At 35.2% G+C, this 22,941-nt stretch overlaps 1 protein-coding gene across 2 annotated transcripts in view; it reads right to left on the bottom strand.

Moving 5' to 3' along the window:
• trappc11 (trafficking protein particle complex subunit 11) overlaps nucleotides 1-22,941 on the bottom strand; it is an 81,066-nt gene that overhangs the window by 12,136 nt on the left and 45,989 nt on the right. For both annotated transcript variants that reach the window (XM_073048080.1, XM_073048082.1), the window contains exons 22-27: nucleotides 7,195-7,316; nucleotides 5,409-5,528; nucleotides 5,071-5,136; nucleotides 3,938-4,094; nucleotides 744-855; nucleotides 448-539 (exon numbers count right to left, since the gene is read on the bottom strand). In XM_073048080.1, the coding sequence (XP_072904181.1) occupies nucleotides 448-539; nucleotides 744-855; nucleotides 3,938-4,094; nucleotides 5,071-5,136; nucleotides 5,409-5,528; nucleotides 7,195-7,316 (669 nt within the window). The remainder of the gene's footprint in view (nucleotides 1-447; nucleotides 540-743; nucleotides 856-3,937; nucleotides 4,095-5,070; nucleotides 5,137-5,408; nucleotides 5,529-7,194; nucleotides 7,317-22,941) is intronic.

Below are 22,941 nucleotides of genomic sequence, written 5' to 3'. Positions count from 1 at the left end.
TGTCATGTACTAGAGGGCATAGATTTAAAGTGTGGAGGAAAGGTTAAAGGAGATTTATAAGGAAGAGAGTGATAGGTGCCTGGGAGACACTGCCAGTGGAGGTGGGTGGAAGCAGATACAAGAGCAACATTTTAGAATTTATACAGGCACATGAAAAACCAGGGAATGATCACGTGGAGGCAGATGAGATTAGTTTGGATTGGCATCACGATCAGTACAGACATCACGGGCTAAAGGGCCTGTTCCTGTGCTGTACTGTTTTAATAGCAATGACATGAGAATTGACATTTACTTCATCCTTCAATAATACATCCGTGTTTTCTTTCACCTTTGGAAATTGTACTCCCATTTAAAACAAGTCCATTTAGGCATTAGTTGCGGATTTGCTCCTGCATTCTACATTCAACTTTAAAACACTGTTATTTAAAAATGCATAATTCACTTCACCTGCGTGAACATAGAGTGGAACTGCCTCCACAATCACATGTGGCAATGTAATCACCGTGTTGACAACAGGTACACTTTTAGCAGCAGAGGTGCTTTCAAAATAACAAAGGAAAAGGCATGTTAGTAATTGTTTAGGAACTGAGGTGTTGTGTTTTAATTTGGAATACAAATTTTCCATTACTAAATTGCATAAATCTTTCTGCATCAATATTTTATATATTTATCAATATTTTTAAAAATGCTTTCAAAACTGGAAGCGCAAGCTGAAAGCACTGTTCTGAATAAATCCTCTTTACCGTTTCCAGGAGATGATATAATGCCCTGAGGCAACTCCACTCTGATTGATCGGTGCTGGTGGACACTGCAAACAGAAGCACTCACTGGCACTTTCTCCTGTCTGTAAAACCACTGCACAAATAATTTTGTTTAAATGGTCAGTAACATATTAAAACAACAAATCACAAGTAGATTTTTTTTCATTTTCATTCACCAATGAGCCAAAGTTAAAAACTTCAGGTTGAACAAGCAATCCTTTCTTAATAAACAGACTTTGTCAGTAATTGGCAACAATGCATCCACCCCAAATCCTTCCCAAAAGGATGCCACGGTTTCCAGTGGGAGAATGAGAATTATTTTTCGTGAGTTAGCAGTCTTCCTCTGTTGTTGTGCATAGACTTGCCGCTCTGGCAGGAGATGCTATCCAGTAGATCACTTAGCATCTTTGCAACAAATACAAGATGGTGGGTTCAAGTTCCATGACAGAGAGTTGAGCATGAAGTAAATATCTAAGGTGAAATTTCCATGCAGTACTCAATAAAAGAGATCCCATTTAACACACGTCCCCTCTGCTCTCTAAGATGAATGCAAAAGCAAAAATTCCATGATGCTACTTCAAAGAGGAACTGAGGCTACATCCACACTAGACCGGATTATTTTGAAAACGCTGGTTTCACATAAAAACAATAGGCGTCCACACTACGCGTTTTTGAAAATATCTCTATCCACACTGAAACGGAGATTTTGGCGAATCTCCTCCTCTTGCGCATGTGCAGGACACATCTACCGAAAACAAGCGCCATGTTTGGTGTCGAATCTCGCCGTAAAAGTGCGTGTTTGTGTAGTTACAGACTAGAAAAACTTAAAACGATGGGCAGCTGTTGGCTCTTGCGCAGGAGAACTTAAAACTAAAAAAAACAAATACTGGAGTGTATGGAGGCAACCGACAGGGAGTTCACGGACTGTATGACCCGGCTGACGATGAACATTGAAAAACTGACAAACTCTGTTGCATTAATAAAGCACCTTGTTAAATGTGTGAAACATGTCTGCATCAGTGTTATCTTGTATTTCCATACAATGTTACATTAGGCTGTTACACATCTGTTGTCAGAGAAGTACTTGCATAAATAGGTAAACCACCTTCATACGAGCAAGGACAGAAAACAGCAAAGTGAGTACAGTATACTTATTTATTCGTTAAGTTATGGGTCAAAGTATTTGGTGAGTACATTTCTAACTCTTCTGGCTTCAGTCTCGTTGCCGTCTGTTCTGAAATTGTTAGGTTGCGTTCAAGAAAACAATGAAATAGCGCACTGCCGTCTGACAGCGTTTTCAAAAGTCTCTGGTTACTCTGTCCACACTGATCTGCCCGAGCAGCGTTTTCAAAAACACCCACCCTGGAAAGCATTTCTGAAAAGCTCTGGTTTCGGGGGACGAAAACACCATTTTAGTGTGGACGGAGGGTAAAGATTAAGAGAAAAAGCTTTGGTTACGGATTTATCCAGCGTAGTGTGGATGTAGCCTGAGACTTATCCCATGGATAATCTTTATCTTTGGTGCAATCCTTAAACATGTGTAGATTGGCCATTAACACATTGTTGCTTCTGGAAGCAGAAATGTGCAAATTTTTCAAGTTCAGTAACAATGCAATGCATTGCCCAAACTGCACCACTACTTATTAAACCCAGTCGGAAGATCAGATTCTAAAGGACAAATAGACAGTGTTTGGTCTCAATCTGAAAACAGTTTCATCCTCTATTAAAAAAAGATGGTTTTAATTCAGCTCAGAAACATTTTATGGTAATGTCTTGTAGAAGAGAAGACTTTGCAAAGAGAAATGGCTCAAGCAATGAAATGGATGTCAGTAGAGAAGTCCAAAATTTGTGTGGCATAAAAATTAATACAAACACAAAAATCTCAGGTAGGAAGAGCCACAATGCAGCCAAATGTGGAGGTTTTCAGTATCACATAACCGGCAGATGCTCTTTAACATGGGTAAGTGTATCACCATAGCACAAATACTGACAGAAGCTGGTTACACAGAGGGTTGGAGAAGAGGCAGGAGTGAGGTGCATTGGGAGGCCCCACATCTGAAACTGAAGGCTTTTTTTTGGGGAAGACAAGTTGAAGGTGAACAGATGAAAACACCAGAAGGCTTGGCTTTTACCAAAGTAATCAAGTGTTCCTTCAGCTTCCCAAGGCTAGCTCAACTTGTTAAAATATAAAGTAATCCCACTTTCTGGAAACTGGCTAGGGTCAGATTCAAGATTTTTAAGACTTGACCCAATCCCAATCATATCCATTTCACCACATTCTTTGTCGGGGTGATCGTGCAAGAATGCATTCTTTAAAGTGGGTTTTCTTGTCTGGTTTGGTGTCTGGGGAGAGGACAAGGCTATGTGAGAAGGAAAGAGGGGGTGGTGAAGGAAGTGGTAATATTATCCTGGCAAGTCTTACAAAATGATGAATTATCCCAACCAAGTCAAGTCACTTTTATTGTCATTTTGACCGTAACTGCTGGTACAGTACATAGTAAAAATGAGACAACGGTTTTCAGGACCATGGTGTTACATGACACAGTACAAAAACTACACTGAACTATGTAAAAAACCATACAGAAAAAGAACTGGACTAGACTACAGACCTACCCAGGACTGCATAAAGTGCACAAAACAGTGCAGGCATTACAATAAATAATAAACAAAACAATAGGGCAGTAATGTGTCAGTCCAGGCTGTGGGCATTGAGGAGTCTGATAGCTTGGGGGAAGAAACTGCTACATAGTCTGGTCTTGAGAGCCCAAATGCTTTGGTGCCTTTTCCCAGACGGCAGGAGGGAGAAGAGTTTGTATGAGGGGTGCGTGGGGTCCTTCATAATGCTGTTTGCTTTGCGGATGCAGCGTGTAGTGTAAATGTCCGTAATGGCGGGAAGAGAGACCCCGATGATCTTCTCAGCAAGTAGTCACTAATCAGAAATACTCTGAATATTAGTGTGGACATCCCTATCATTAACCGTCCCTTCAGGCTTCCCAAAGGTGGCATTCTGAAATCCATATGTCAATACACTGAGTCAGTGTATTTGAGGACATACTGAGCTCTGGTCAATGTGGCTTGTGAACTCTTGCTTAAATGGAGTGAAAGCATGTCAGATTCAAAAACAGAAAAGAGTTTTAAAACAAAAAACATAAATCTACAAGCCCCTCAATTTGTACCTTGTGCCAACTGCGACTCCATCTGGTCAACTGAAATCATGGAAGGTGCAAGTTCGAGCTTACTGGTCTCAATAGTGAGTGCCCATGGAGATGCGCTCAAAATGTCCATCATTAAAAGGAATGAAATATCTGCAAACACCCGATCCATGTGTTCAAACTGCAAAATAAACATCCAAGCAAGAGGAGGATTGCATTTAAAATGTATGAAGAACAACTGGTGATTTACAATTATATTATCACAAAAGAAGGAAGAAATTATACACTTGTTTCAAAGGGGATAATTGGAACTAACTTTAGCAATTATATTTGGCTATGCTACTGCAGAATTAGACAAAAGATCAAAGTTTAAATTTTCATGCATATATTTTTAAAATTGATATACTGTATTCATTAAAATACTACTTTTGATAACAAAAAGTACTCTAAATACATGATGGCAAAGGTGCTAATTGGCCTACACTTTGTCCATCATACAATAATTCTGAAATGGTTAAGTCAGCTGTGCATGATTATGAGCAATGAACGGCCTTAGTCCACTTTGAACCTGACAGGCTACTTTTGAATTAGTATCTTTTGGATGAGGTCCAAACATAGGGGTTCCCATACTTTTTTATACCATGGACCTTTACCATTACCTGAGAGATCTGTGGACCACAGGTTGGGAACCCCTGTCCTAAAATGTTTGTAGTAACTAGCAAGCCAGCTAGCTCAAGAACAACAAATACTGGCATAGTCACCCACATCCCACAAAGTACAGCAGCCTACTCATTATGAAGCCAGTTGAGAAAAATTTACTTATGTAAGTAAACATTTTCATTTTGATTCAGCATTTGCTGAAGTTTCTCTCAGCACTTCGCAATTCACTCTCATCAATTCTCAGGATTGAGAATCAATTCTGGCTGCCAAATAAAGTTGCATATTTTAAATGTGCATCTATTTTTTATGAATACTGTGAAGTATTTCTCTTCCAGAAAAATAAGCTGAACAGAAAAAAAAAGACAACTAGAAAGTCAAGAGAAACACTATGGGATGAATGGGATTGATAAGCAGATCGTTAAAACCTACAAAAGTCACTTAAATCTTCCCCCTCCCACTTTAAAATCAAAACAAATAAAATTTTCTGTTGTACTTACTTTTGTGGAAACAAACTTTGCAGTAACATCAAATGGGACCACTGTTTCAATAGTAATAGTCTCATCCTAAAAGGTTAAAAAAAAGAACATTTCTACACTATTACCAATTGTTAGGCAGACATGGAATTAAGCAATATTATGTATGAGATGTATTCTTTCTATTGTTATTACATCATTTCAGTAGTATGTAGTGCTGGGTCCTGGGACTCCAGGTTAGAATAACACTTCTGCTGCTGTATTAAAAAATGTATTGTCCTTCAACAAGGTTATAGATTAACATGAAAAAGAGGAAAAGCCAATACAGCTACTGCTTCAGGAAGACTTAGAAGATCACCAACCTTATGACATTTGCAAATGATCTCCTTGCCTTCAACAACAGTAGTAACGACATAGGAAACATGAACCAAAAACACTCTTGTTCCAGTCTGTGTGCATCTGATGTAAAGAGGTTTCTCCATCTAGGCAAGATTTAAACAATTGGTTTAAAGATTAAATATCTCAGTGGTAAAGGTCATTCAAAGGTGAAGTTAATGATTTTACTTTAACATTCAACGTTTGCAGAAGAAAATTTGTGGAGAACTTGGGCAGCTGCTTGGAAATTCTACAAGCTAAACAGAATGACATCAGCATAGAGTATTCAATGGAGAATATGCTGTAAACAGCACAGGAGGATACCAGCTGAAGAAGAATGAGACAGATGGGAGTTCTCTCCCAGCAGAGAAAGTTCACCCTCATTTCCCTTCTCCTCACTTTCCTGAACCACTTCAACTGATGTCGACAAGCTCACCTTTGCTATTTTGCCAAATACCAATGCTAGTTACAATGTACGCTGGCCAATGGACCAATCAGTACAGCTTTGGATTTAAGTAAATGCAGAGGTAGTCATCAGAATATAAAAAGCAGCCAAAGGAATAAACAGATATATAAAAAAATCACTACAATGCCATGGTCACAAGACTACCAGAAGAAAGAAAAGATTACGCAATCAATTATATCTAATAACCTAAGAAGTTGACCTTGGTGTACAATATCCGAGGGAGTTTGTACAAATTATAAACTAAACAAAATGGTCAAAATGCTCACTTGTTCAATAAATAAATTCCTAATTGCTAAATTTCCAATTCTCTGCTTCCCTACATACTGTATATATTGTATTTCAATACCTGGGCATCAGCATCTCACAGAATCTATTCTGGGCCCAACACACTGCTGCAACCACAGGGGTGGCACACCAGTGGCACTACTTTGTTAGGAGCTTGAGGATATTTCATCAAAGACTCCTTCAAATTTCTATAGATGTACAGTGGAGAGCATACTGAGTGATTGTGTCAAGAGCCTGGTATGGAGGCTGCAATGCACAGAATTGCAAAAGGCCGCACAGTGATACAGACTCGGCCACCTCTGTCACTGGCACAATACATCCCACTATCAAGGGCATTTTCAAGAGGCAGTGCATCAAGGAAGCAGCATCTATATTTAAGCATCCTCAACATCGGAGCCATGATCTCATTGTTACTATCACTCGTGAGGAGTCACAGGAGCCTGAAGACCCACGTTCAATTGTTCCAGAACTTCTTCCCCTTTGCTCCCAGTCCATTTATTCTTATACCCAGTTATTCTTATGTTGCACTATTTATTTCTGTAATTAGTAGTAATTTTATGTCTTTGTACTGTACTAGCGCCACAAGACAAATTTCATGTCATGGAAGTCAGTGATAATAAATCTGATTCTTATGCTGAATGTTACATGGAACAAATTTTACTAAGTAATGAGGCAATTTCTAAGAAGGAAATGGGTGAGCTGTAAGATTTGCAGATAACAGTGAACATGAGAAAGTGTTGAAATAAATGCTTGAACTTTGAAAAACATCACACTAACACTGATTAATACATCCATGTTGTATGACTGAGTTGCTCCAAGTTACTTTCATGTTGATTGCCATGAAATGAGAAATTAATGAGCGAAGTGACATTTGGTCAAAAAGGAAGTTATGCTGTTGATTTTTACTTAAATTTTACAGCCAAAGATTCGCAGCCCCAAGAGGCTCCTTGGCTATTGCATTTGTTTTACAATTGATCCTGTTCTCTTCACTTCTATCACTCCCGCCTGAGGTGCAGGTTTACCTTTTCCCCTGGGAGCAAGTCTCCAATAGGAATATCCGGAAGCAAAGCAGGGCAAGAATCATCACACATTTCTGTCCCATCAAGGGTTATATGAGTTGTCTGAGTGAGGTTGGCATCCTGGCCTGGAAATAACACAAATTGTTACTGTTGTTTCACAGAAACCTGATAAGGTTCATGTAGCAAGCAGCCCTTTCACATAAAAGACTCCAACCATTAAAGCAGATGTGGCTATATTTATCACAGTGTACTCAATACAAGTAAGTCCACTACTTTAGTTACCAATATATAGTTCCTTATGATACAATTTGGAAGACAGAAGAACAAGGAGAAACAACAGGCTTCAGATCCTAGCAGGTACAATAACATAATATGAAAATAATCATCTGTATGTGACGCAAATATTGTACAGGTAAATACCATCAAATGCAGCATCAAATTAATAGATGTCAATATTTGGAGGGTTAAGGACAATTAAAATTCAGGCTTGGAATGCAAATATCTTTGTTAAGCAATAATTCACCAGCTTAGTGGTCATTTTCATAACTTCACCCATCTTGGACCCTGTTTCACTTTATCAACCCATACTTCCACCAAGCATTAGTCGTAAATATAGCTTTTTGCTTAACTTACACTAAGTCCTATTCCATGATCATCCTCAGGTGAAACAAATTTTAAATACCAACATGCTGCAAAGTATCAAGATGCATAATGACATTAAGAAAAATGTGAAATAATTGGTAGTTGTTGTTGATCTTTCTCCAACAATATTTAGTTTTAAAATTCTTGCCTATGTTTTCAAGTCTTATGCCTTTGAATATCTTTCAGCCCTACAAAATGTCTTTCAACTCTGGCGTCTTGCATATCTCAAAATTTAATTGTACTCCAGCTACCTATGACCTCTTTCATCTGCTTTAGCATAATAAATACCAAAAGACTGTATATCATTGTCATCTTGCACAATATCACACTCAGCTACAAAATTATGCAATCAAAGACTCAGTTGAAAAGCAAATACGAGGAAATCTGCAGATGCTGGAAATTCAAGCAACACACACAAAATGCTGGTGGAACGCAGCAGGCCAGGCAGCATCTAGAGGGAGAAGCACTGTCGACGTTTCGGGCTGAGACCCTTTGTCAGGACTAACTGAAAGGAAAGATAGTAAGAGATTTGAAAGTAGGAGGGGGAGGGGAAAATGCGAAATGATAGGAGAAGACCAGAGGGGGTGGGGTGGAGCTGAGAGCCAGAAAGGTGATTGGTGAAAGTGATACCGAGCTGGAGAAGGGAAAGGATCATGGACGGGAGGCCTAGGGAGAAAGAAAGGGGGAGGGGAGCACCAGAGGGAGATAGAGAACAGGCAGAGTGATGGGCAGAGAGGAAAAAAAAGGAGGGGGGAAAGAAACTAAATATATCAGGGACGGGGTAAGGAGGGGCATTAACAGAAGTTAGAGAAGTCAATGTTCATGCCATCAGGTTGGAGGCTACCCAGCTGGTACATAAGGTGTTGTTCCTCCAACCTGAGTGTGGTTTCATCTTGACAGTAGAGGAGGCCATGGATAGACATATCAGAATGGGAATGGGACGTGGAATTAAAATGTGTAGCCACTGGGAGATCCTGCTTTCTCTGGCAGACAGAGCGTAGGTGTACAGCGAAACCGTCTCCCAGTCTGCGTCGGGTCTCACCAATATATAAAAGGCCACACCGGGAGCACCAGACGCAGTATACCACACCAGCATACTCACAGGTGAAGTGTTGCCTCACTGTTAATGTCCCTCCTCCCCTCCTTAACCCATCCCTGATATATTTAGTATTTTTCCCCCTCCTTTTTTTTCTCTCTTTCTGCCCATCACTTTGCCTGTTCTCCATCTCCCTCTGGTGCTCCCCTCCCCCTTTCTTTCTCCCTAGGCCTCCCGTCCCATGATCCTTTCCCTTCTCCAGCTCTGTATCCCTTTTGCCAATCACCTTTCTGGCTCTCAGCTCCACCCCACCCCCTCCAGTCTTCTCCTATCATTTCGCATTTTCCCCTCCCCCTCCTACTTTCAAATCTCTTACTATCTTTCCTTTCAGTTAGTCCTGACGAAGGGTCTCAGCCCGAAATGTCGACAGTGCTTCTCCCTATAGATGCTGACTGGCCTGCTGTGTTCCACCAGCATTTTGTGTGTGCTGCTCAGTTGAAAGGTACGTTTTAAAGGAGCATGTAGTTGGAGCAGCGGTAGTGGGGAGAGTTTCGGAAGATGATACTGAAGCAGCAATATTGAGTAGAAATAACTCTGCTGTCAATTCCTTGTTAAGGACATACATAGATATTTTAGGGAATAAAAATCTCTCCACATATATTATGATTCAACTTTAATCAACCAGAGTCAGAATTTAAAAAAACTAGAAGTAAAAGTCAATAAAAGTTTGAGGAGGAATTCAACACAAAGATTTAATAAAAGGGTTAAAAGGAAAGATTGACCAATAAAAGGAAAGGAAAAATTATAGCTGGCCCGACAAAGCAAAAAACCAAGTACTATCCCAGCTTTCCAGATTTAGAAAGAAAAATAGTGATGGAGATATAAACCTAACCTTTCTTTCTTTTCCAATCTTTTTATTATTATCAATATCAACATAATAAGATTAATACATAGATAATGGGATTACAAACATACAAATTTAAACTGAACATGAAAGGATACATAAGCAATAGTTACAATATAAATGAGTCTTCCCAAATCATGAACGATACAAGTAACATATAAACAAAGCAAAACTAGGTATATCATAGTATATATTTAAAAAAACAGAAAAGAGAAAAAGAAAAAAAAATTATGCTAGAAAAACTAATCTAACAACCTAATAACTAAAAAAAAGAAAAAAGAAAAAGGGAAAAAAAATGATGAAAAAAAAGGGCTGTTTATAATATCTAACAAAAATACAAAATCATCAGTGTCGTCAACTCCGATCCTCTCAACATATGTAAAATCCAAACTGGAAAAACAAATAGGCTTGGAACAGGGTCACATTACATCATATGAAAATATTGAATAAATGGTCTCCATATCTTTTCAAATTTAATAGAAGGGTCAAATACAACACTTCTAATTTTCTCTAAATTTAGACATAACATAGTTTGAGAAAACCAATGAAATACGGTAGGAGGATTAATTTCTTTCCAATTCAACAAAATAGATCTTCTAGCCATTAATGTAAGAAATGCAATCATTCGACAAGCAGAAGAAGATAAATGGATTGAGTCCATCATTGGTAAACCAAAAATTGCAGTAATAGGATGAGGTTGTAAATCAATGTTCAATACCGTGGAAATAATATCAAAAATGTCTTTCCAATATTTTTTCAAAAGCGGAAAAGACCAAAACATATGAGTTAAAGACGCTATCTCAGAATGACATCTATCACAAATAGGATTTATATAGGAATAAAAACGAGCCAATTTATCCTTAGACATATGAGCCCTATGCACAACTTTAAACTGTATTAATGAATGTTTAGCACATATAGATGATAAATTGACTAATTGAAGAATTTTATCCCAATTCTCAATAGGGATAGTAAGGTTAAGTTCTCTTTCCCAATCATTTTTAATCTTATAGAAGGGCTCTGAACGTATCTTCATAATTATATTGTAGAGTTTTGATATTACCCCTTTCTGAGAAAGATTTAGTTCTAGCAAAATCTCCAAAATACCCGAAGACTCAAGATTTGGAAAGGTAGGAAGTACAGTATTTAAGAAATTCCTAATCTGTAAATATCTAAAAAAATGAAATCTAGGTAAATTATATTTATTAGATAATTGTTCAAAAGACATAAAACAATTATCCAAAAATAAATTGGAAAATCGTAGTAATCCTTTAATCTTCCAAGTTGAATAAGCTTGGTCTATAATAGAAGGATAAAAAAAGAAATTGGATACAATAGGAATATTTAAAACAAACTGATTCAGCCCAAAAAATTTCCGAAATTGAAACCGTATACGTAAAGTATGTTTAACTATCGGATTGTCAATTCGTTTCTGCAATTTAGAAAGAGCAAAGGGAAGAGAATACCCTAAAATAGAACCCAATGAAAATCCTTGTACAGATTTAATTTCCAGGTTCACCCAATGAGGGCTAAAAAATAAATCCCAATCCTTTAACCAACATATCAAATATCGGATATTAACTGCCCAATAATAAAATCTAAAATTAGGCAATGCCAATCCACCTTCCTTCCTTGCCTTCTGTAAATATTTTTTACCTAATCTAGGATTTTTATTCTGCCATATATATGAGGAAATTTTTGAATCAACATTAGCAAAAAATGATTTCAGAATAAAAATTGGTACCGCTTGAAATATATATAAAAACTTGGGTAAAATAATCATCTTAATAGCATTAATCCGACCTATCAGAGATAAAGATAATGGTGACCATTTAGTGAACAAACATTTAATTTGATCAATTAAGGGTAAAAAAATTAACCTTAAATAACTCCTTATAATTTTTTGTGATTTTAATCCCTAAGTATATAAAAGAGTCATTAACTAATTTAAAAGGTAAATTTCCATAAATTGGAACCTGTCTATTTAAAGGAAACAATTCACTCTTATTAAGATTTAATTTATACCCGGAAAAATTACTAAATTGAGCCAACAATGATATAACTGCAGGAATGGATTTCTCAGGATCAGAAATAAATAATAATAAATCATCTGCATATAATGATAACTTATGTATATCCATCCCACAAGTAATGCCAAAAATATTCGGTGATTCTCTAATAGCAATTGCCAAGGGTTCCAAAGCAATATCAAATAATAATGGACTAAGAGGACAGCCTTGTCTAGTACCCCGAAATAAACGAAAAAAGGGAGATCTTTGATTGTTAGTAAAAACCGAGGTTACTGGAGTATGATATATCAGATTAATCCAGGAAATGAATGTCGGACTAAAATTAAACTTCTCAAGCACAGTAAATAAGTATGGCCATTCAACTCTATCAAATGCTTTCTCCACATCTAATGAAATGACACATTCTGAGGTGCTATGTGAAGGAGTATAAACAATATTCAATAATCTCCAAACATTGAAAAAAGAATAGCGATTTTTAATAAAACCAGTTTGATCTTCTGAGATAATTTGAGGTAATACCTTCTCCAGCCTGGATGCCAGTAACTTGGAAAAGATCTTGGAATCTACATTCAATAAGGATATTGGTCTATAGGATGCACAGTCAGTAGGGTCTTTATCTTTCTTCAATATTAAAGAAATGGAAGCTCTATAAAAAGATTGTGGCAGATTACCCAATCTAATTGCTTCTTCAAAAACCCTGCATAACCAAGGAGAAAGAGTAGAGGAAAAACACAATAAATTCTACTGTATACCCATCTGGACCTGGTGCTTTCCCAGAATTCATAGAGGAAATAACCCCTTTAATTTCTGCATCCGTAATAGGAGTTTCTAATATTGAAAGATCATCTGATGATAATTTTGGAAAATTCAATTTCCCAAGAAAATCATACATGATATTATAATCATGAGGGAATTCAGAATGATACAGGGAGGTATAAAAATATTGAAAAGATTTGTTTATCTCATCATGGTTAACTGTCAATTCACCATTCTGCTGACGAATCATAATAATTTGGCGATTAACCAAAGCATTCTTCAATTGATTAGCAAACAGTTTACCCGATTTATCACTATGTATATAAAAATCAGATCTGGTTTTCATTAATTGATTTTCAATCAAAGATGTAAGTAATAAACTATGTTCCATTTGAAGTTCAACCCTTTGTTTGTAAAGCTCCTTACTAGGAGCAGTCGAATATTTCTTGTCAATCTCTTTAATTTTATCAACCAATAAAAGAGTTTCCTTCTTAATGCGTTTTCTCAAACCAACGGAATAGGAGATAATCTGTCCACGTATATATGCTTTAAAAGTGTCCCAAAGTGTTCCGCAAGAAATATCATCCGTGGAATTAATTAAAAAGAAGAAATCAATCTGTTCCTTCATAAATTTAATGAAATCCGGATCTTGCAGTAAGGTAGAATCAAATCGCCATTGCCTAGCACTAGAAGCTGTATCCATAAATTTAATAGAAAGTTTCAATGGCGCATGGTCAGAGATGGCTATAATATCATAATTACAACCAATTACCGATGGAATAAAATGAGTCAATAAAAAAAATAATCAATTCTCGAGTAAGAATGATAAACATGTGAGAAAAATGAAAACTCTTTGTCCTTAGAATGCCGAAATTTCCAAATATCAAAAATTCCATTATCAGTCAAAAAAGAATTAATATAAGTGGCCGACTTATTAGGTAAAGTCTGAGTAGCTATAGATCTGTCCAACAAAGGATTTAAACAACAATTAAAGTCACCACCCATTATTAACCTATATTCATTTAGATTAGGTAGAGAAGTAAATAAGGACTTAAAAAAATCGGGATAATCCACATTTGGAGCATAAACATTAACCATAGCAACCTTTTTGTTAAAAAGTAACCCAGTAATTAACAAAAATCTACCATTCGGATCCGAAATAATATCGTGTTGGACAGATGCAACTCCCTTTCCTTTAGCATTCGAATGGTACTGTTGATCCCTCCAAAACCTAAAAAAATGTTGATTGTCCTGTTTCCTCACATGAGTTTCTTGTACAAAAATAATATGTGCATTCAGTCTTTGGAACAAAAATAATATGTGCATTCAGTCTTCGGAATACTTTGAAAATCTTTTTCCGTTTAATCGGATGGTTTAAGCCATTAGTATTCCAAGAGACAAAATTAATGGTCTGAGCCATATTTCTGAAATCAACCCTTTGGTATATAAAGGGTTAACCAAATTATAAACTCATGCACCCGGAAGAGCAACAAAAATAAGGGGCGGACCCGGAAGTGACGACATCACGGACATTTTAGTAGTTTAAAATCAGCCCAAATGAAAAAACTAAAAAAAACTGATAAAAATAACAATAGATTTAGAAAAAAAAACCACCCAAGAAGAGAAAGCCCCTCCCAAGCCTGGAGAAGGCTGGGAAGAAAAAGGAATGAAATTAAATCTACCCCCATATCAGCAGAAGGCAACTCCGTATATAAAGGAAAGAAAAAAAAGATCCACCCAAACTCCAAAAAAAAATAATGATCACTATACTAAAACAAACTTCTTAATATAATTGCTAGTAAAAAAAAACAAAAAGAATATAATCAGTAGTAACTTATAGATCGGGTTAAAACCCAAACAAACCAAAAAAAAATTTAAAATGTGATAAGAAATGCATTATAGGAAGAAGATGAGAGAAAAAATGGCGAAATCAAAAAAAAAAGCAAGAAATATTTTAGAGAAGAAACTGCCATCTTAGTAAAAAAAATTCATCTTTGAAGAATTAATAATAATGACCAAAGATAAAGTACAGTGGTTAAAGTAAGTAAAATAAAAAGATTAGCACATCAAAAAAAGACTTTAATTAGAATATAAAATATAGAGTAAACCTACACCAATAGCCAGAAACAAAATCTGGTTTTGGAAACAAAAACTGTTTTGTAACGATCAAAATCACTCATTTATTAAAAACGAGAGTCAAGCAGTAGAATAATGCTCATCCAGAAAGCTTCGAGCTTCAGATGTGGAGAGAAAAACAAGCTGTGGTACATTCGGAGGCGAGGTTCTGAGCTTCGCAGGGTATAAGAGCGCAGGTTTTAGATTTTTCTCATAACATTCGGACATCAGAGGTTTAAAAAGAAGCCTTGCCTTCATTACTTCTGGGCTAAAATCCTCCACTAATCGAAAGTCGAATTCTTGGAATTTGACCATCCCTAAACGCTGAGCCACACGAATAAGTTGCTCTTTGACATGCACATAATGAAATCGGACAATTACAACCGGTGGTTTAGATGAAGAACTTGATGATCGGCGCATAATTCTGTGGGCGCAATCAAGTAACGGAGGACTGTCTGGGAATACAGAAGGGAACGCATCCTTTAAAAGTTGAGCAAAATACTTCGAGGGGTCCCCTTGTTCGATACCTTCCGGGAGACCAAGTATGCGTAAGTTCTGTCTTCTGGACCGATTTTCAAAGTCGACACTCTTGGCTTTAAGTGTTTCCACCTGTTTAATCGTCAAAGATAATTTCTGCTCCAGTTTTTCGATTATCAAGTCTCGCTTCCGAGTGTCCTCTTGCAAAGTTGCGATTAGAGCTTGCTGCTGGTTAACTACTGAATCAGTCTTATCCATATAATCCTGAAAAGCCTTTATATCTTGTTTGAAAATTTGTCGTTGTTCTTCAAATTTTTCATTTAAAAGCTCCAATAACATTTCATAAGTCAATTCAGTACGCTTAGGATCCGTCTTTTTTTTCTTTCCGTTCCCGTTAGAATCTTTCCCAGGGTCTCGCCCTTTAGATCTCAAAGCTATTTCTGTACTCATTTCTTCAAAATTCACAATAGACTCTTAAAGATAAGTCCAAAAAAGTAGCAAGAATCTTTTGGTGTAGGTAAAAGTAAGTTAAATAAGGGTGATCATAGGTTAAAAAAAGTAAAGGTTATGGAGCGAATCTGAAACAGTGCTCACTCCATGAGCGTCTCCTGCTGACCTGATATAAACCTAACCTTGCTTACCTGAAACTGCTACACCGGACAGGGAACAAAAGTTAAAATCTTAAAATTTGAGGCAATTCAAGAGTCAAATCAGGAAGTAATTTCCTGTACAGTAGACTCAGGTTAATCGAGTCAGCCGCTTAATCAGCATAATTCTTAAAGAATAAAACCTAAGAAAATAGCTGAAATTCCCTTCATTTGGAACACTATGTTGTTTAATTTGGACAGGATACAGTTGCTGAACAGTTTCTAACTAGCGCCTGTCGCGTCACTTACGCTGCTGTTAGTCACTACACTGTGCTTAGAGTGAACAGCTTTTAAATAGCATCAATTATATGTGTTTGTGTTCAAAAAGCAGTGTTTTTCGTCACCGACAGTTGGAGAGAAATAAGCAGTAAGACAATTCAAGGGACTCCTGGTTTCAGACATGAAAGACTAGTCGCTTCTTGTCCGCCATTAATCTCTCCCTTTTCCGATTTAAACTTTGAAACTTCAACTTTATTCAGTCAGATCAGATATAGTTGTGGCCACTCTCAGAAGCTCCAAAAGAAATCTGGACCCGAGCAATGGGAAACTCAAGAAAACCGATGAATTCTCGGAGGAACCCCCCTGGGTTAAGAGACTAGAATCTCAAATCAGCAATATCAGCATTGAGATAACTCAACTAAAAGAGAAATTTGAAGGAAAAGTCGACTCTTTGAGCCTTGATTTTAAAGAAGTTAGTCGAAATACTGCGGACCTTTCTTCACGTTTGGAAAAAGCCCAACAACGGCTCGTTGATCTCGGAGCTCGATCACATCGGAACAATATTCGAATTGTTGGATTAAAAGAGAAATCAGAATTGGCCAACACACTGGATTATTTCGCAAAATGTTTCAGTCTTTATTTCCGGAGGTTTGTTTACAGCCTTCAGATATCGAAATGGCTCATAGAATTGGCACTTAGAATAGCTCATAGAATTTTTGGATCAAGGTAAAAACAGACATATTGTTGTGCGTTTTCTCCATTTCAAAAACAAAGACCGTATTATTAAGCTTGCGAGAAAAAACTCTTTCAATATCAGAATTCAGACATTCGTTTCTATGAAGATTTTCCATGCAAAATTGTTAAAAAGCGTGCTGGATTTGCAAATGCTATGAAATCAGTGTATGAAAAATAGCTTTTTCCACTGCTTCAATATCCAGTGAAATTGAGGCTCTTCATTAAAAAGCCTGGTTTTCATTTTTTTGATGATCCACTTGATGCATTGAGTTTTATTAATTCTTTATCCGATGCATCCAATGACGAATCTGAAGCTTGAATGATTTATAATGGTTTGATTGTCTCGTGGTGTAAAGAGTGATGAGATTGAAAGATTTGATGGTTACAGAAGTCTTTACTTTAAAATACATTTTTATCTCTGAAATAGACTGGTTTGGATGGCTTCAATTTCAGAGGACAGAGGGAGAACTGTTGATAGTCTGTAATAAGTTTGAACCATTTAGAATTTTCTTTTCTGCAGCATTTAAATGAATTAATTGTTTTTTTTTTGTTTCGTATGCTTTTGTAAAGATTTTTTAAAGTAATTATTTGGATTTCTTTATGTATTAAAGATAGACCAGACAATTTAAAGATGGCGATTGTTTTTCTTCTGTGCAAATATTTCAAGAATTGTTTTGGATGTGTTTTTCTTCCCTTATCTAATGTTATGAAGGTTACTTTCAATTGAAGGTCGTTTTGTTATACAAGAAAAACACTTTCCTTCCAAGTTAATTATATTGAGATATATGTCGACTGTAATGAGTTTTACGTTCGGTAGAGGGACACAGATTTCTTTTTTCTTTTTTTACTTAGGTAGACGGAGTTTGTATTTGCATTCGCGTCTATGCTTTTCTTGGGGCTTGCGTCGGTTGATATCGACTTGTTTCTGGGCTTTGTAGTTTGGGTGGGTTTTTTTTCTTTTTTTTCCCCATTATGGAATCCCGGAGCATACGCCAATTATTTTTATTGTTGTTCATCTCCATCATTTTCGACTATCCTACCCTGACATGCGTCTAACTATTGATTTTAGACACAAAGTTCCATGATGATATCTAAACAGCTATATGTTTTAACTTGGAATGTTCGCGGTTGGAATCATCCTATTAAGTGTAAGAAAACATTTAAAGTTATTAACCGATTCCAGCCCGATATAATCTTTGCTCAAGAGACGCATATCAGGTTATGTGATAATAATCGATTTTTTAAATTTTGGAAGGATCCTCAGTTTCATGCAAATTCCCAGAGTAAAACTAGAGGTGTTTCTATTTTTATTGATTCCAATATTCCTTTTAACCAGGAGGATATTATAACTGATATTAATGGTAGATTTCTGACTGTTAAAGGAACAATTTGTAATAGAAAAATGGTCTTGGTTAATATTTATGGACCAAATGTTGACGATCACTCATTTTTTAAAAACTGTTTTTGCGTTATTACCTGATTTAAATGAATATATGTTATTAATGGGTGGTGATCTTAATACTTGTCTAAATCCTTTAATGGATAAGTCATCATCCAAATATCAACTCCCTAATCGTTCTGCATCACTTATTAATTTCTTTTTAATTGATTACAGTTTAATTGAGGTCTGGACATATATGCACCCTAGTGATAGAGAATACTCTTTTTCCTCACATGTTCATAATAAATATTCAAGAATTGTCTATTTTATAGTTGACCCTCGACTTTTAGTCAATGTTCAGAAATGTGAGTATGATGCGATCACTATTTCTGATCATGTTCCTTTAAACTTAATATTTGAACTGAAAGATGTTGTTTCTACCAGACTATTTTGGCGTTTTCCAGAACATATATTACGAAGTTCAGAATTTGTTGAGTTTATCAAAGCTCAGATAAAAGAGTTTTTTCTCTTTAATAATATAGGAAACGTCTCTAAGTTAGTAATTTGGGATACATTAAAAGCTTACTTATGCGGTCAAATTATTTCCTATATAGCTAAACTGAAGAAACAAACAAGAATGGAATTAGATAAAATCTCTAAACAAATTAAAGAATTAGATAACATTAATGCAATCCCTCCAAATGCTGTTTCATTTAAAAGAGTAGAATTACAATCACAGTGTAATTTATTACTAACATATCCTATTGAAGGATATTTGCTTAAATTGAAAAGTCAATTTTATATTTTTGGGGATAAAAATAATAAGCTCTTAGCTTCTCAATTAAGAACAGCTAGAGCTACAAGACAAATCTTAAAGATTTGTAAAAATAATACCATGAGGACATTAATAATACTTTTCAAGATTTTTACTCTGATCTTTATAGATCTCAATTTCCTGCAGATTCCTCTAAAATGAAGGCTTTTTTACATAAGATTAAATTTCCACAAATTTCTTTTGAAGATCAACAGATGCTTGATGCTCCAATTACCCAGCATGAAATTCAGAAAGCTATTTTATCAATGCAATCAGGTAAAGCTCCTGGACTTGATGGTTATTCAGTGGGATTTTACAAAAAATTTGAAAGATTACTTTCTCCATATCTTTTGGAAATATTTCATGAATCCTTTGACAAGGGTAATTTACCACCTTCTTTTTATGAAGCATCTATTTCCATAATTCTTGAAAAAGATAAAAGATCCTGTTGAATGTTCATCATATAGACCTACTTCGCAATTAAATGTGGATGCAAAAATCCTCTAAAATATTGGCTAATCGCTTGGAAAATATTTTAACTAAAATTATTTCTATGGATCAAACGGGCTTTATTAAAGGACGTTATTCTTTCTCTAACGCTTGGAGATTGATGAACATTATATATTCATCATTATCTAAGCAACCTCAATGTGTTATCTCTCTCGATGCAGAAAAGGCATTTGATAGAGTTGAGTGGCCGTACTTGTTTAAAGTATTAGAAAAATTTGGTTTTGGTAATAATTCCAATTGATTGATTCAAATGATTTATAAGAATCCTATTGCCACGGTCATTACTAATAACTGCCTTTCTTCTTTTTTCTCACTTTCTCGTAGCACTAGACAGGGATGTCCATTAAGTCCTTTATTATTTAATCTTGTATTGGAGCCTTTAGCTATAACATTACGTGAAGCTAAAAATCTCCATGGTATCTCTATGAATGGAACCATACATAAGATTTCTCTTTATGCAGATGATCTTTTGGTTTTTATTTCAAATCTTGAGGAATCAATTCCTAATTTTTTGGAAACACTTAAAGATTTTGGTAAATTTTCAGGATATAAACTTAACTTGAATAAAAATGAATTGTTTCCATTAAATGTTCATGTTAGTATATATAATGATATTCCTTTTAGAATTGTTAATACATTTAGATATTTAGGTATTATAATTACTAAAAAATATAAAGATCTCTATAAAGCAAATATAGTTCCTTTAATGGACTCCATGAAACAATTATTTTCTAGATGGAATCCACTTACTTTTTCTTTAATAGGTCGTATTCATGCTATGAAAATGATGATTTTACCTAGATTTTTATATATTTTCCAAAATATACCTATCTTTTTAACTAAAATATTTTTCGATCAAATTCACTCTTATTTCTTCTTTTATTTGGAACAATAAGAGACCTAGAATTAATAAGTATCATTTACAAAAATTTAAAAAATATGGTGGACTTGAACTTCCTAATTTAAGACTGTTTTATTGGGCTGTGAATATTAGACAATTATGCTTTTGGTTAAATTGGCTTGATAAGAGCCAAAAACCATTATGGGTTGATTTGGAATTAAAAGCTGATAAACAATTTCATTTAACTTAAATTTTAGGAGCTCCATTACCTTTACAGCTCTCTAAAATTCCAAATTTAAATCTTTATCCAGTTATTAAACAATCCCTAAGGATTTGGGTTTGGTTCCGTAATTCTTTTAATCTCAAACAATTTAAGTTATCTAGTTTTTTATATCAATTTTTTCTATTTAAACCTTCAACAACTGACCCCATTTTTCTTTTATGGAAAAATAAAGGAATTCATTCTTTTACAGATTTATTTTGTGATGGTCGATTGATGACTTTTGAGGAGTTAATTAATAAATTTTCTCTCGCTCATACATATTTTTTGCAATATTTTCAGGATAGACATTTTTTACAACAATATTTACCTAAGTTTCCATATTTACAAGAATCTGATTTGTTGGATACCATTTTGAAATTGAATCCCTTAGTGAAACATTCCATTAGCAGAATTTATAAGTTACTTTTGTTACAAAAAGAGAAACTATCACTAAAGATTAAAACAAGATTGGGAGAGAGAACTTAATATGACCTTTGTTAATGAAGATTGGCTTCGAGTTTTGAAAAACGTAAATTCTTCTTCTGTATATGCCAAACATTGTTTAATTCAATTTAAAATTGTATACCGTTATTACTTAACAAAGGATGGACTATCTAAAATATTTTCTAGTATAGGTAACTATTGTGATAGATGTAAAACTGAAGTAGCTACTTTGTCATATATGTTCTGGTCATGTTCTTCATTAAAATCGTTTTGGAAATCTTTATTTTCTACAATTTCTAAAGCTTTGAAAATTAATTTACAACCTAATAGATTGACTGTTCTATTTGGAATAGTTCCGCATCATATTCAGGGTATTTCATCTTCAGATCAACATGTAATTGCATTTGTTACACTGCTGGCAAGAAGAGCTATTTTATTAAAATGGAAAGATATTTCTTCCCCTACATTAATTGAATGGTTTTCTCAAGTGATGTTATGTCTTAGTTTGGAAAAAATTAGAAGTAGAACTTTTGATCCTCAATTTGATTTTGAGAGAAGATGGGGTTCTTTTGCCAAATATTATCATTTAATTTGAATTAAATCATATGGATTCCTTCCAATTTTATTTTTTTATATATAAATATGAAATGACGGTTGATGACTTTTTTAATATATATTTAGATGATGGTCAAATGTATTGCTCTAGGGGGTTGATTCCTAATGGGTTTTTTAATAGTTAGTGGGTTTTTTAGTTAGATGGGGTTCTTTTTTATTTCCTTTTTTTCTATATAAAATTTTTTCCCATTTTTATATTTGAAGATCATTCAGCTTTATTAATTGTCTGCGTATTAATCTGTTAAAGTTTTGTATCATTTTATAGCTGTTGATGATTACGTACCAATAAAAAGATTCTAAAAATGAAAATGTAAGACAATTCAAAACTGTTTTACTCAATGCAGTTTTAAGCATTCAGACTTGGAGTGCCAGAAGTGGCCGGGAAAGGAAATGAAATGATTTCATGACTTCAATTACAAAGAATTTGAAGGTATTGACAATCATTTAGAATGTTAGAATGAGAATGAAGATCTGGAGAATGCAATGTTTGAAAGCAATGCATGAAAGTAGTCCATTATCTCCATTAGGTGTCCGCACTGGAATATGGCAGCATACACTGCAAGAATTCCTCTGTCGACAACTATTAGAATTAATACAGTTTCATAGTACATTAGTACCATTTTAATTTGTTCTATATTTCATTTAAATATATAAAAAATACTAGGTAACAAATTACAGGTAGCCCCGCATTTTTCAAACGTTCGCTTTATGACAGCTTACAGTTACGAAAGACCTACATTAGTACCTGTTTTCGCTAACCAAAGAGGATTTTTGCCTTTATGAAAAAAAGACACCCGCTTTATAGGTGTGTTTACCCCAAGAAAGACTACCATGACTGTGAAACCTTGTGTGGGTAGTTGTGTGTGTATGCGTGTACGTGCGTAGGTGTGTATGTGCGCGTGCGCGTACGTGCCAATTATTTTTCTCCAAATCGATTTTGGTTTGCTGTCTTCCCAATTTTGATAAGTGAAACTACACTGTACATACAATATTTCTACTTTATATGGTCTTTACCATATCATTCCTGTTTTTACTATATTTTCGAGTTATTTTAGGTTTTATGTGCTACTTGGTATGATTTGATAGGTTATCTTTTGGGTCTGGGAACACTCAAAAATTTTACCCATATAAATTACCCATATTGCTTCTTCGCTTTACGACATTTCGGCTTACAAACGGTTTCATAGGAACGCTCTACCTTCGGATAGCGGGGAAACCTGTATATAATTTTAACTATTTCCATGAAACTTTGGCTAATTGGGGCAGTGACTTAATTGGGCCAAAATGTACTAGTCCTGATATGTCCCAATGAACCAGGGTGG

Source organism: Hemitrygon akajei, chromosome 6, assembly GCF_048418815.1.
Source record: "Hemitrygon akajei chromosome 6, sHemAka1.3, whole genome shotgun sequence".
Classification (NCBI taxonomy): Eukaryota; Metazoa; Chordata; class Chondrichthyes; order Myliobatiformes; family Dasyatidae; genus Hemitrygon; species Hemitrygon akajei.
This window is presented reverse-complemented; position numbering and strand designations above follow the sequence as displayed.